Consider the following 13234-nt stretch of genomic DNA (forward strand, 5'->3'; position numbering starts at 1 on the left):
AGCTCCCTGCTGGGGTTTGGGTTGGGGGGGGGGGGGCCACTGCTGGCCGCAGCCTCGCTCGGTCAGGTCACTTTATTGCCATATTCATCCATTATTAGTATTATTCCTTTTTGCTTTTAACTCGTGCAAAGTACTGGGGACTCCCGGGGGGGGGGGGACGAAGAGAACGAGGACCCTGTCCCATAGCTGGGCAAGGGATGCGAGCGTGTGTCATGTCCCCCCCCTCCAAAGGGGCGCTGGGGCAGCGGGGGGGGGGGGAGCTGCTAATGGGGAGCTGGGGGCTGACACGGCTCCTACCGACAACTTAAAAAAGAGAGGGGATGGGGGGGCTGCAAAAGATGCCCCGGGGTGGGGGTGCAGCGGGGGGGCCCCCACCCGGAGGCCTCAGCCTGTGGGGCCCCAGCGGGGTAATGGGGGGGTCCAGGCCCCCAGCTGTGACCCCCCCCCCATGCCCCGCGCCGGCCGGGGCAAGCTGCGGGTGCCGGCAGCGGGACCCGGGCTTACAGACCCCCCCCGAAGCTCTCCTCCTCCTCGGGCAGGGGGTCCGTGTCCCAGCATGTGATGTCAATCTCTGGGGGGACAAGGTGGGGGGGGTCAGCATGGCGGGGATGTCCAATAGAGGGATGGACAATCCCCCCATGTTCCCCGTCCCCACTCACCTGGGGGCTTGTTGTAGAAGACAGGCTGGGGGGCTTTGGCCGATGGCTCCTCGGGGGGGGGCACCTCCTCCTCTTGGGACTGGCTAAAGTAGCCCTCGCTGGCCTGGGGTGGGGGCAATGGTCAGGACGCCCCCCATCCACCCCATCACCCCACCACCACCTCCCCGCTGTCAATGCTCACCTGCTCCCCACGACCCGGCGTCCCATCCTTGGGGGCCATCTCCCCGTTGGTGATGGGGGGGGTCTCTCGGCCCGGGACATCCTCCTGGGGGGCACTCTGGCAGCCGAGCCCCCCGGGCTGGGGGCCCCCCCCACCGGCTGCCTCCTCCTCTTCTTCCTCCTCCTCCTGCTCCACATCGCAGAAGGTGGCGGGGGGCTCAGGCAGCTCATCCAGGCTGAGCAGGGGCCCCTCGTCGGGCAGTGCGGCCGGGGGTCCCTCGGGGACAGGGGCAGCAGGCAGGGGCCAGGCCGCCGGGGGGGCAGCCCCGTCGCTCTGCCACAGGTCGATGAGGCTCTCGGGGTTGGGGGTCCCCCCAGGCTGGGGTTCGGTGGCCGTGGGTGGCGGGGAGGGCTCAGCGGGCTCCAGGGTCACCAGGTCCCCCAGGATGTCACCCCCTGCTGTCCACACCGGCCTGGGGCTGGGCTCGTCCCCGGGGGGCTCGGCAGCCTTGTCCTCCGGCCCCGGGAAGGGCCAGTGCTGCTCGGGGGTGGCTGGCTCGGCCTCCTGGGTGCTGGGGCTGGGGGTGTCTGCAAGGGGGGCACAGCAGTCAGTGGGGGCAGCCCCCTTATCCAGGGCTCAGGGACACCCAGGGAAAGGGCTGCACTTGGGAGAGGGGTTTCTTTGTGTGGTTGCAGCAGAGAGATGCTGCGGGGATGGGTGGGAGTGGGTGGGCAAGGAGGGGACCCATGGCATGCACCAGGAGACCAGGGATGGAGAGAACATGGTGCGGGGCAAGGCGATCCCTTGGGGGGTGACTCGGCCCTACTTGGGTGGGGGGGAGTAGCTGGGAAGCTCAGGGAATGTGGAGGGGACAGGGAGAGGTGCATTGGAAGGACACATAAGAGAAAGCTGGGATGCACCAGAGGGTGCAAAGGGGCCAATGGGGACAGAGCAGGGACACATGGAGACTGCAGCATAATTGGCTGGGACGCATTAGGGATGCAGTGGGATAGTGGGGATGCATGGAAGGAAGCAGCAACGCTGGTGGGGATGGCAGATAGGGCAAAGTCGCATTGGGGGATGGAGCAGAGACAGTGGGAGCTGCACTGGGGTGATGCAGACATGGTGGGGATGTTTGGCGCAGGGAATGCACTGGCAATAGCAGGGATGCACTGGAGATGGGAAATGCAGGGGTGGGGTACAGCAGAGACAGCAGGGATGCACTGGTGTTAGCAAATGCACTGGAGACAGCAGGGATGCAACAATGACGGCGGAGCACTGGGTGGGGGGAATCAGCAGAGACGGCGGGGATGCACCGGTGCGGAGCAGCGGATACGACGGGGATGTGCTGGGGACACAGCAGAGCCGGCGGGGCAGGGGTCTATCGAGGGATGCAAACAGGACAGCACGGATGCACAATGCCATGCAAGGGAGGGTGGCGGGGCTGCAGCAGGGGCTGCGCTGCGGGGATGAGCCCGGGCAGTGCCAGCCCTGCGCCCACCTTTGGGCGCTGCTGGTGTGTCGTCACCCGGCACGCGGGTGCCCGGCGTGCCCAGCGGCGTGGCGGCAGGGCTGCGCTCGCAGGGGCTGCAGCCCGCTGCCGAGGCCTTGCGGTACGCGTCCGACTGGCTGCCTGCAGACAAGGGAGACGGGGGGTGTATGTGGGGGTGCGCACACAGGCAGGGGACCAGCCCCCCAGCACTGCCCCTGCTCCTGCCCCACGCCAACCATGATCTGTCAAACACGTCACCACATACCTGCCACTGCATCCTGCACTGGCGGGGCAGAGGCACCCATGGGTGCAACAACCATCATGTGCCCTTCCAGGCATGCCCACTGGCCCCACGCAGCCACAGACCCCACATCTGCCAGGTATGGGCACAGGCAGCCCCATATATGCCATGGCGCACACCCGCCTTGCCCACACATCACCCTGCTGGGCCCTGGCACTGCCCAGCCCCTTCAGGCACAGCTCTGTGCCCTGCCATCCCTGGCTAGTGGGGGGGACAGTCCCACACGGCCCCAGGCACCATCCAGCCCCTTCTGCCCCATGGGCACAGCCTTTTCCATACCTGCACTGCCTTATGGACACAGTCCTACGTGTTCCAGGGCACAGCCTGCTCCATCCCCACCTGCCCCATGGGCACGGTGTGCCCCATGGGTACAGCTCTGCCCTGTCCCCATCTGTCCCACAGACACAGCCTGCCTGGTGTCCCCTTCCCATACCACGGGCACAAGCTGCCCCACAGGCACAGCCTGCTGCATCCTCCCACCCCAGGGGCACAGCACCCGCCATGGGGCCAGCCCCAGCTGAGGTGTGTAGGGTGCCCATGGGAGCGGCGCTGCCTCTGCTGTCGGTTCCATGTGCTGTGGGGCTGGGGTGGGCTCTGGGGCAGCCGCCCGCGGTGCGGCCCCCCCGAAGCTGCATGCCCAGGGTCTCCCAGCTACCTACATGGAAAGAAAGAGGAGAGATTTGGGGTGCGGTGGCAGGTGATATAGGGGAAGGGGGTCCGCGGGGGGGAGGAGGATGAGGAGGAAGAGGAAGGCGGCCCACTGTCAGCTGTCTTTATGAAAGGACAGTGCAGACGACCTGTGAGAGAAAGACAGACAGACAGACAGACGGACGGAGAGAGAAGAGAGAGCAAAGAGATGGGTCAGTCCCTGCTCGGCGCAGCCATGGTGGGGCCGGGACACGGAGGCACCGGGATGGGAGGATGGCAGGACAGGAGGCAGCACTGACAGCGGGGTGGGAGAATGGTGGGACAAGAGGATGGAAAGACAGCAGGACAGAAGAATGGAAGGTGGTGCTGCAAGGCCATGTGGGAAGAGAGGCCAGGACACAGCCCTGGGACCAACTATCTGCTCAGGCACAGCACGAACTCACGGCACAATTGACGGCACAGCCCCACGGCACGGCCACAAAACACAGCCCATGGCACGACCCACGGCACAGACCCACGGCATTGCCCTGAGGAACAACTCCACAGCACAGCCCCACGGCACAGCCCATGGCACAGCCCATGGCATGACCCATGGCATGACCCCACAGCAAGAACACACATCACAGGCTTCCTCCAGCACAGCCCTATGGCACAGCACCCCAGCACAATCCCCAGCTCTGCGCAATGACATGGCCCCGTGGCCAAGGTGCTCACCAGGGCAGCCAGCCCCTACCCCAGAGCCACAAAGAGAGGCCCAGGGCTGGACCCCTCACTGTGGGGCAGCCCAGCCTCTCTATGGGTCACTCCCTGCCAGCCAGGAGCACACCAGGTGCCCCACTTACTCTCATAGCTGCCCCCATGGGATGAGCTCCCAAGCCACCCCGAACCCCAGCCGCACCGACCACGCTGCCAACGTGGCTGTCAGCACGGTGCCATGAAGGGTGAATGGACGACACCCAGCAAGGAGCAGGATGAGCCCCCCTTGCTGAAGACACTGACATCCAGCCCCTGCCAAGCTGCCCCGGCTGCAGGGGCCACATGAGGTGTGGTGGCAGTGGTGGTGATGGCGGCACAGCAGAGCAGAATGACACCCTGCCATCCTTGTGCCCATGGCACCCACAACCATGGCGCTGGGGACAGCAGAGGGGACACCCCCTCCCCACATCACAGATCCCCCCCCAGATCCCACACTCACCTGCTCCCCTGGGGGTCTCTGTGCCCCCCTGGTGCCCGCAGCCCCCCCAGCCCCTCACCTGTCCTGTGGCTGCCCGGTGAGATGGCGTCGCTGCTGCCCGATGCCACCCGCTCCTGCTGCTTGAAGAAGTCCCGGGGGTTGTCGGGCCGCTGAGCGATGATGGCAGCAGCCTCCTGCGGGGACGGGGGGAGGCTGAGACCCAACACCCCCCAGGCACCCTCCACATGCTCTGGGCACCACTGGCTGGGGAGCGAGGTCCAGCACCGGGCACGGCTGACACCACACTCACCTCCACCTCCGACTCTGATTTCCTGAGCTGCTGCCTGTCGTCCTCCTCTTGCTGCTCCCCCTGCGGAGACACAGCGTCACCCCCAGCAACGGGATGCCCTGGGGACCCAGCTGGGAAAGGCCCTTCCCTGGGGGTGATGCCAGGCTGCGGCTCCAAGCCCGGCTCCATGCCCGCCACAGCACTTACGAAGATGGACTGCTCCTTCAGGCGCTGCCGGGCCTCCTCTGCCTCCATGCTCTGCTGCTTCCGCCTGCGACGGGGGCACAGGAGAGGGGCTGGGCACTGGCTCCTGCCAGCCCCTGCCCCAACCCCATCATGTAATAACAGACTGGTTTGGGTTAGAAAGGACCTCAAGATCATCCAGTCCCGTTCCCCCTGCCATGGGCAGGGACACGTCACACTAAACCAGGTCACCCAAGGCTCTGTCCAAGCTGGCCTTGAACACTGCCAGAGATGGGGAATTTACCACTTTTCTGGGCACCCTGTGCCAGTGCCTCGGCACCCTCAACGGGAACAACTTCTTCCCCTGAACAAGCACCCTTGCGCCCACCCAGACGCTCGCAGCCACCCCAGACACGCACATGCCCGCACACAAGCCCCACCGCAGCCCCCGCCGTGCCTGTGCTCCTCAATCTGCTCCTCGCGCTCCCGGTAGCGTCGCTCCCGCTCCTCCTGTTCCAGCCGCTCCTGCTCCATCCTCTCCTGCTCGAACCGCAGCCGGGCATCCAGAGCCTTTTTCCGCTCTTCCTCCTTGCGTAATTCCTCCTCTTTCTGGTGGGGGGGGGGATGAAGGACAGGGCTGCCCATCAGCCTGCCAGCAGCTCACCCCGCTCCCCAGGGGCTACCCTCTGCCTTCCCCATACCCCACCTTGGCCTGTTCCCAGAACTGCTCTCGGTTGAGCCGCTTCATCTCCACGGTGGCATCAGTTTTCTGGTACGTGGTGCCCTGGGACGGAGGAGAGGCGGGGGGGACGGAGGGGCTGGGATCAGCGAGGGGGGATATAACAGTAAGCGGCACAGGGGGTGACGGGCTGTGGCAGACAGGAGCCCCGGGCGGGAGGGATGCCCCCCGCCCGCTGCCATCGCCGCCACCATCGCCATTGCCTCCATGGGGACATTACCACGGGCTCGGTGTTCTCGTCCTCCCGCAGCCGCAGGCGGTGCAGCACTGGGCTGGAGACACGGGCCAGACCATTGGAGAGCCGCTGTCCGATGGCCCCGGGGTCGATGTCCTCCACGCTGCTGGCGTTGACGATGACATCCACGCCCTGGGGAGGGGGCAAAGCAGCCGTCAGGGACCAGGGTCCGTGCCCCGGCAGCATCATCCCCATTCCCAGCATCACCCACCTGGAAGAACTCGGCAATCTTGGCTACGTGGCTGGCGCAGGCGCATTTGCGGGCATCCGGCACGTCCTCACCTACCTATGGCAGGGATGGATGGCAGGGCGACCACCACGGGCAGTGGGACAGGGGGGTACTCGCATCCTCCCTGGCCTTGTACCCAGCAATGCCCCTGCCAACACTGTGGCTCTGGTGAGCACAGCACAGCCCCACCAGCACGGCCACCCTCACTCACCCAGTTGACGAGGACGTATTTGGGGAGCACGGCCTGGGGGTCCTTGACGCTGCAGAAGCCGTACATCACCTTCTGGATCTCAAAGTGGCCAGAGAGCTCCAGCAAACCTCCGCCTGGCACAGCACCATCAGCCTATGTCCATCCAGCACCAGGATGGGTGCCGGGGAAAAGGCTGGCAGAGCAGAGCTGTGGGGAGAGGAGCTTACCTCCTGATGCTGCCAGCTTCAGGTCATCGGAGCCATCCTCATATGTGTAGAGGGCCCTGGGGAAGCAGTGTGGGTCAGCCACAGCTGGGAGGAGCATGAGCCAGCCTCCTACCTCCCCATCCTGATAACACTGAGGTCACTGGAATCCTGGAGGACTGCCCATGTGTCCCCAAGCTGCCACACAGCCACCCCAAACCCTTGTCCATCACCACTGTGAAGGGCCAGGCTGCCAGGGCTCTGGGCAGGGCCTATTCCCCCTCCCTGCAGGCAGGGTCCCCAGGTTGGGGACAGAAGGGTCACTTGGACACAGGGAACAGCTGGCAGCCGTGCGATGACACAAGCCACTGTGGCCTTGTGGCTCCTTGCATGTCTGCCCCTGTCCTCCCCCCACCCTTGCCAGCTACCAACCAGCTTTGGGGCCAGCCCCATGGCCTGGCAGGGAGCTTGGGGCCGCTCACGTGCTGGGCTGCGTGAGCTGCCAGCCCAGCAGGCACCAGGCCGGGGGAGGATGCCGGTGCACCAGCAGCAGCAAATCAATGTGCCGCCGGGGTGTGATGGGGCCGTCATGGAGACTGTTTCTTGGAAACCATTCCCAGCGGATGGGAAACCCCCTCTCGCTCCCACTGCACCCTGGCCAGCCCCCCCCGGGGCTCCATGGGGACCCCCACCAGCCTGCACCTCCCTAGGGGCATGCAGCCAGTTATAGAGGGGGGGAGAACACATGCCAAATTGGTCCAGGGCAGGTGGGCGAGGGGATGGATGTTGCTAGGCAACCAGCATCCTCCGTCGCCATAGCAACCCCCCCATCCCAGCTGGGATGCAGCTTGCCCTGATGACGAGGTGATTAGCGGAGGGGAGCGGGGGAGGCAGGCAGGCAGTGGGGATCTGCCGGGGCCTGGCAGGCACCCAAACCTCCTGCCACCGTCACACGCTGCACCCGGAAAGCTGGGGCCGCCTGTGCTGGACCCCCCCATCCCTGCACCAGGGCGGCTCTGCCCATCGGCATTCGGCTGGCGGCGCCTGTGCAGTGCTTGTCAGAGCACCAAAATCCCCCAGTGCCAAGTAGAGCCATGCTCACCCGGCTTCCAGCCACAGTCTGGGGGATGGGAACCTGGGGGTCCCTATGGGCAGAGCCACCCCGAAACCAGGGCCACGGCTGGACCCTGGGTGCTGGAGGACAAGGGGAAGGCAGACGGGTGTGGAACACAAGTAGGGGGGCTTCCTCCACCTCCTGGCACCTACAGCCCTGAGCCCCTGGCAGCGAGCCGCAGATAATTGCACCAACAAGATTGACTTTAATCCGCACATCCCGATCCTGCTAATCGGCCGCCCCAGCCGGCGCCAGCTCCCGGCCTGGAGCCGGCAAAGCAGCTGCAAAGCGCCGTCTGTGATGCTGTGCTGGGGAAGGGCAAATGCAGCCCCAGCCCAGGACCTGCTGTGCTGTGGGCACCCACTGCTTGGTCTCTTCCCCCTGGGAACATGCAGGGTGGTAGCTGAGTGCAATGCTGCTGCCTGCACCCAGGGATGCTCCCAGTACAGCCGGGGCTTGCAGCAGAAACAAAGCCATGCCCAGAACACAGGCCAGCAGCATGGCCTGGCAGCACATCCAAGGATGGAGGATCCAAAGGTTTCCAGTCTGCAGGTGAGCAGAGCCAGCAGCATCCCCAGGGGTGTCCCAGGAACCCACAGCCCAACAGCATCCCCCCAGCAGCAGGAACCAGTCATGTCACATCGGGTGCAGGCAGCATCCTACATCACTCACCCCCTTCCCTGGGCTTTAATCCCTCCACCCAACCCACACAAGCCCGTTCCCACCTCTGGTCTCCAGGCAGATCACCAGAGGTGCCTGGTGAAGCCCAGGCAGGGTGGGCTCCCTATGGCTAGGGGATTCCAGTGAAGATCCTCCATCACCCCACCAAGGGGACAGTGGCCCCACTGTCCTGGCATGGCCCCATGGCTCACTGGAGCAGCACCCATGCAGCACTCGCAGCTGCCTGACCCCACGCTGTGGCTGGGGAGGGGTAGCATCGCCCCAGCCCGCCCACCCCAGCCCGGGCACATGTGTTTCCAATGTGGCTGGGAGCTCCAGGGAGTCGGCGTGCTCAGAAGGCAGCACCAAATTCCTTTCTGATCGAGTAATGGGCCCCAGCAGCCTCCGCGGGGCCGGGCAGGGGGAGGGGACGCTTGGACCCTCCAGGACCGGGCTGGAGCAGGGGGAATCCCGGACTAAACACAAGGATCTCAGGATAAACACAGGGATCCCAACTGGGCAAGAGCACAACATCCCTCGGCACCAACATAGGGCTGGGCTCCTGCACAGTGTCCTAACAGCCCCTGGCTCAGCCACGCTGGGTCACCACCAGGGAGGATGGTCCCCGTCACCTTGCCCAGTACAGCTTCCCCAGCATCACCCCTCATCCCACACCGGGGCACTGGGCCCTGCAGTGGGGATGCTGCTCCCATCTGGCATCAAGTACCGGATACTCCCAGTGACCATGGGATGGATGGGCTGCGGATGATGGGGCAAGCTCAACACCGAGGATGGGGATGGCAGAGGCTCGCTGCCTGGATGGGGCTCAGTGCTGGAGGTGGGGGGGCCCAACCGGGAGGGGGGGGAGCCTAGCCCTGGCTCTTGCCTTCCCAGGAACCATTTCTGCTGCTCTCAGCAGCTTTGGCAGGGAGGGCTCGTTGCAGCAGATGCCGGGAAGCGATGTACCCAGGGCTGACAGCTGCCTCCTGGCCAGCACACACTGCGCTCCCCACAGTGCCCTTGGGCTGGCAGCAGGACTGTGGGGCTCCCCAGAGACCCGGGGCCGGGCAGGGGGTTGGACCCGCCCAGGTGCACAAAGCCCGGGGGGCTCCCAGACCCCATCTGTGTCCCAAGAGCAGGCACCCGGCTAGAGAGCAGCATGCACACCAGGTGCTGGATACCCCAAGCTGGGCAGTGGGTGCACCCAGAGTGGGTGGTGGGTGCACGGTTGGCATCCCCATCAGACATCAGCACTAGCAGCATGCATCCAGCACCCAGCTCTGCTCAGCGAGCTGCACCCCAGGATACCAGTAGCATCCCCCCCCACTGCACAGCACAGGCACCCTGGGGGAGCAAGGAGAGGATCCCGGGTCAGACACCCCCAGCCAGCCCCACGGCACCCGGGTGGGGCTGGGAGATGTGGATGGGTGCTGGAGGACCAGGAGGGTGATGGGGAGATGCTCCCTGCGGGCTGCTGCACCGACTGCAGCGGTGCCTGGATCCTGCCGGGCCCCGGCGCCCGCAGCACAGGGTGCCCCGCACGGGGGGTGCAGGCAGGGCAGAGCAGCGCGGGGGTCCCGCCGGGGAAGGGCCCCCTCGTCCCGAGCCAGCAGCACATCACCGCGGTGGGGCAGTCCCGGCCCGATGCACCGCGGCCCCGCGGGGATGGAGCACCCCGGGAGCTTGGGGTACCGCGGAAAGCGGGACCGGGGGGGGGGGGGGATGCCTGGTGTCCTGGCGGCCGCAGGCCTCGCTCCGCCGGGCAGAGGGAACCGCGATCTCCCCCTTCCCCTGGCGCCCCTGCCCGCGGCTCCGGCTCCAGACAATGGCGAGGGACCCGGGGCCGGGCCCAGCACCGGGGGCACCGCCGGGCCCGCACCGCCGTGCGCGGATGCTCTGCTCCCCGCGCTCGCTGCCCGGCGGGAGGTCGGGCCGTGCCGCGGGCTCCCGGAGGCGGCGGGTCCCGCGCTCGCACGTGCCGGCCCGGCGCAGACAAAGCGGAGACCGCGCCCCGGGCCGGTGCGGCCGCAGCGGCGGGCAGGTGCGGGCACCGGGGGCCGCGGGCCGGGCACACCGCTCCGCAACCCCCCCCCCCCCCCCCCCGCCGCCCCGCCCGCCTTTGTGTGCCGGGGCTGCCGGCACCGCGGGCCCGGGGCGGCGGGAGGCGCAGCGCGGGGCGCGGCCGGTGATACCGGGCGGCTCCGTGCACAAAGGGCGGCGGCGGCGGCGGGGACAAAGGGGCGGCGGCGGCGGCGGGCGCGCTCACCAGTCGGTGGGGCTGTCCTCGCCGATCACGTCCTGGTAGGAGGCGAGCAGCTCCAGGCGGTGCGCCGCGAAGCCGACGCCAGCCATGGCGGGGCCGGGATGCTGCCGGGGGGACCGGAGGGACCGGCCGCCTGCCCGCCTCCGAGACACTGCCGCAGCGGCCGGGCGGAGGGGCGAGCGGCGGGGAGGCTCCGCCCGCCGCCGCGCCCGGTCCTAGCGCCGCGAACGGCGGCCCCCCCCTCTCCGCCCCCCCACCCCCCAGCCCGGCCCCCGCCCGGCCCCGCCGCGCCCCCGGGGCACCTCCGGGGCACACCGCGGGCCGCGCCGCCGGGCACCGCACCTCGCCCTCGGGGGTGCGGGCAGCACCCACCCGCCCCGGGGTGCCCCCGCACGCGGCTCGGCCCCGGGATCCTGCACCCCAGGGACCCGCAGCCTGCGCTCTGCTCCGACCCCGCCACCAGCGACTCTGAACCAGGAGAGCCGCAGCGCGGCTCAGCTCCCCGCCGGGACCCTGCGCCCGCGGTGTTTGACTCTGGGCTCTCCTCCACCCTGGGGACTGGTGCCCTGTGCTGCCCCTCCCGAGGACCTTGCAACCTGGGGACCTCCTGCTCCTCTGCACACCCGCCCCTCCTCTGCCCCATGTCCCCCCACCCTAGGGGCACTGGGAATCCTATGCCCTCAGCTACCCTCTGCCCCTGTGCCCTGAGGTTTCCTCTCCAAGGATGTGGCACTGTGGGCTCTACCCCATGGACCCAGCCATGCCCTCGCTCTGCACAGGGTATCAGTGGGCAAAGCCACTGTGGGGGCCCCTTTGCCACCCACCTGCCCTCCCCATCTCTGAGTACGATGGTGCCTTTTCCAGGAGGTTTTGCCTCCACATGAACCCATAAAGCTGCTCGTGCACGGACCTTGCAGGGCTCTGTGAGGGCTCCCGGCAGGGTCTACATGCTCCTGCCAGGCAGGCAGCATTGTTGTTAACCCCCCCCCCCACCGACCCCTAGCACTGCCCACATCCCAGCCCAGAGCCGTGCTGAAGGGCTCTCTGTGCTGGAGTGGCAGAGGGGAGTGTACGGGGACTGATCCCTACAAGCTGGGGCTGATGCTGGTGTGGCCCTTCCCAAACCAAGCCCTTCAGAGCTGCCTGTGGCTGAGCCCCCCATAGTCGGTGGAATAGGGGACGGGGTGCGACGGGCCCTGCCTGCTCCCCCCTGCTCCCCCCTGCTCCCCCCACACCCGGCTCCCACCAGCATTTCGGAGCCAGGCCGGAGCTGGAGCACGCCCTCAGAGGCTGCAGGAGTGTGTGAGCATCTGTGGAGCAGCTGCCGGGGCCAGCGCAAGGGCCAGGGCTGCAGCAGGCACCCTGCAAGCAACTCTGCTGCCATTGGGGTTGATGTGGTGAGACCCCAACTTAGGACATGATGGGTGCCCTGAGCCTGCTGCCAGGCTTTGTTCTCGGAGCAGCGGCAGCAGCCCCTCCTCAGGCTCCACCTCCGTATCCCACCCGAGACCCTCCTTCCGCTGCCTGAGCACAAGCCTCTCGCATGGCGCACGGAGTTGGGAGGCAAGAGCTGCTCTCGGCAAAGCACAGAAGCACATTGGGTGGTCAAGGTGTCATCAGTAGGAGTCAGAGGCAACAGGGCACCAAGCAGAAGGGGCTGAGCCCCCAGTGGATGCGTGCCTTGCAGTAGCACAAAGGAGAGGCAGGCTGTGGCCCTGCCTCCACTCCAAGGTCGGGTACCCAGGGGCTGAGCTGGCACAACCAGTTCCAGGGCCGTGCCACCCCACAGGGCTCCGTCCCGCACAGCTGCCTCCCCTGCCCTGCCCTCCGCTGTCCCAGCTGAGCCAGCGTTGGCTCGGTGGCTGCTCACGTGAGGCCACCATCGCTTCACCTTCCCCTGCGCTTCCCCTGACCTTGGCTGCAGCCGGGACGCACGCTGGGGCACTTACCATAGCCCTGCTTGTCCCAGCCCTGCCAGGCAGGCACCAGCTGTTTCCGTTCCCCCTTTGTCAGCCATGTCCTGTTGCTCCTCGGTGTGACCGTTCCACTGCCCCACATACCTCAGTGCAAGCACCCAGCTCAACCACCGCCTACCTCCATTCCTCCTGCTTCCCCCTCCCCACCTTAGATGGGGTTTTGCACTCCTGCAGCTGGCACCCCAGCCACAAGCCAGTTCCGGGTGATGCTGGGAGGGAGGCATTTGGCTTCCCACAGCCAGCTCCTGCCCTCAGCAGAACCTTCCAGTAGATTAGCAATTTTCCTTACAATTGCTCATCACAGTAAGAGCTGCAATTACTAATGACCGTTCCAGCTGCCAAAGCTGAGCAGGAGGAGCAGCTCTTCCCCACACCCGCTGCCCTGAGCCCGTTCCAGCCAGAGGTGCCGGCTTGGCCTCGCACCCATCCTTTGGGACAGCAGCTGCATCCATGAGCAAGCGCTTGGCTGATCTATGCTGGAGCGCGCCAAGAGCTGATGCACGTGGCCCACGCGTGCCCCCGCTTGTTGGTCCCTGTGCAGGACCCAGGGCCAGAGCACAGCAGAGACCAGGGGACACAACTGGGCAAAGCAGGGACCACCCTGCAGGGTCCAAACCCTGCCCCATCCTCCCTTGCTGCAGCTTTGCCCTTCAGTAATTACTGCCTCCGTCAGCAGTCCTGCTTGCTATGAAGACAGAGGGACAACCCCAGCCATGAGG

The 13234-nt window shown here is 66.7% G+C and overlaps 1 protein-coding gene across 3 annotated transcripts; it reads right to left on the reverse strand.

The window, feature by feature from the left end:
- Nucleotides 1-108: 108 nt before the first annotated feature.
- On the reverse strand, nucleotides 109-10750 carry DBN1 (drebrin 1). 3 transcript variants are annotated; one of them, XM_057412033.1, is made up of 15 exons: nucleotides 10543-10750; nucleotides 6527-6582; nucleotides 6321-6433; nucleotides 6092-6166; nucleotides 5866-6012; nucleotides 5613-5690; nucleotides 5364-5515; nucleotides 4931-4994; nucleotides 4745-4804; nucleotides 4514-4628; nucleotides 3272-3409; nucleotides 2321-2452; nucleotides 841-1406; nucleotides 660-762; nucleotides 109-571 (listed from the first exon to the last, which is right to left on the reverse strand). In XM_057412033.1, the coding sequence occupies exons 1-15, from the start codon at nucleotides 10626-10628 to the stop codon at nucleotides 501-503; spliced, it is 1956 nt and encodes a 651-aa protein (XP_057268016.1). In that variant the 5' UTR covers nucleotides 10629-10750; the 3' UTR covers nucleotides 109-500. The 3 variants fall into 3 exon arrangements, with proteins under 3 accessions (XP_057268016.1, XP_057268017.1, XP_057268018.1); XM_057412034.1 differs by lacking the exon at nucleotides 3272-3409 and having other exon boundaries at nucleotides 10543-10749; XM_057412035.1 differs by lacking the exons at nucleotides 2321-2452; nucleotides 3272-3409.
- Between the last annotated feature and the right edge of the window lie 2484 nt (nucleotides 10751-13234).

This window comes from Pezoporus wallicus, unplaced genomic scaffold (genome assembly GCF_028554395.1).
Source record: "Pezoporus wallicus isolate ANWC-B61680 ecotype Strahan unplaced genomic scaffold, APGP_CSIRO_Pwel_v1 contig_6354, whole genome shotgun sequence".
Classification (NCBI taxonomy): Eukaryota; Metazoa; Chordata; class Aves; order Psittaciformes; family Psittacidae; genus Pezoporus; species Pezoporus wallicus.